At 71.3% G+C, this 1338-nt stretch overlaps 1 protein-coding gene across 1 annotated transcript in view; it reads right to left on the reverse strand.

Annotated features, from left to right (window-relative positions):
• Positions 1–192, reverse strand: part of TIGD5 (tigger transposable element derived 5) — a 10348-nt gene extending 10156 nt beyond the window's left edge. Inside the window, exon 1 of the mRNA XM_046642490.1 lies at positions 1–192. Within this exon, the coding sequence (XP_046498446.1) occupies positions 1–66 (66 nt within the window). The 5' untranslated portion in view covers positions 67–192.
• Positions 193–1338: the final 1146 nt, after the last annotated feature.

Below are 1338 nucleotides of genomic sequence, written 5' to 3' on the forward strand. Positions count from 1 at the left end.
GCGCCCGGGCGGGGGGCGGCGGCCACGGCGCGGGGCCGGGCCGGCCGGGGGACCCGCGGGGTACATGGCAGCGAGGACAGCAGGGGCAGCCGGGGCAGCAGAGGCGCGGGAGCCATACGCGCGCCTGGCCGGCCGCGCCAGGCGGGGCGCTGGGGGCGGGACCGGCCGGGCCCACCCCTTTGTCTCGCCCGCTCGCGGCGCAGGCGCGCTGAGGCCGCCCTGCCCGCCCTCCCCGCGCGTCACTTGGCCGGTGCCGGCAGGACGAGTCCACAGGACGCGCAGCGCAGGGGGGCCTGGCGGGCTGCAGCCTGCTCCTGGCTGTTTGCTCGGCCCCTCCGGGAAAGAGCGGGCCCCGCGGGGGTCTCCCGCCGGCTTCTGTCCTCGTCGCCGGGGGCAGCTCGCGCGGGGGTCCTGGCGGCGAGGCGGGCCTGCTCACGGGCTCCCCGCGCGTCCCCGGCCCGCGCGCGTGGTCGAGCCCGGGCTTCACTTCCCTTGCGCGGCGGGCGGCCCTCCCTTTCCTCGGACGCCCGCGCCGCCGGCCTTGCTGTTCAGTCGCTGCGTCCTCCGCTGGTGTGTGAGTACCGCGGCCCGCGCCGGAAGGGGCCGCCCGAGCGGCCGGGGCTGTTCCAGGGACTCCGCGCTGTCGGGGGCCGGGGCGCCAGCGCCGCGGACCGACGGGAGGCAGGCCCGGGGCGAGCGCAGAGGGGCCCGCGGGCCACGTGGCCAGATCCCTGCGGCGGCCCCGGCGGGAGGGCGGCCGCCAGGTGCCCGGCCGCTTTGGCCCGTCTGTCTCGGTGGGTGGCAGGAATATCTGCCCCGCTGTGGCCAGGAGCTGTGGCCCTTCCTTTGTCCAGCACAAATTTATTCAGCGCCTACTGCACTTGGGCTCTGGGCCCCGCGGGACAGGGATGGTCCCAACCCTCGTGGATCCTCGCGCGCTCATGATCGCGGGAAAGAAGGACATGACTGCTGAGTGACTCAGAAGAAACACACAGGGTTCTCTAAGAGTGACCGGGGTCTTCACTTGAATCAGGTGGTCCCGGCAGGCGGCGACGTAGAAGCCGATCTCTGAGGGGGGAGAGGGGTGTCTTCCTGAGAAGTGCGCACTTTAAGGGCATAGAAGGGAAAGGCTCATGTTAGAGCCAAGGGGTGCAGTGGGGTAGGGACCCGATGGGGACTGCACGTCAGGGTTTCCAGAATGAAGGACCACTGGGACAAGAGAACCATTAGTTTAGCTAAACTTTGAGGTGGTCCCTGTCTGAAGGGGGAAGGTCTCATAACTTGACCCTTGGCATGTAACTCCTCCCAGGTAGCAGGCCGGGAAGGACGCCTCCTCTT

The sequence above is a fragment of the Equus quagga genome, chromosome 16 (assembly GCF_021613505.1).
Source record: "Equus quagga isolate Etosha38 chromosome 16, UCLA_HA_Equagga_1.0, whole genome shotgun sequence".
Lineage (NCBI taxonomy): Eukaryota > Metazoa > Chordata > Mammalia > Perissodactyla > Equidae > Equus > Equus quagga.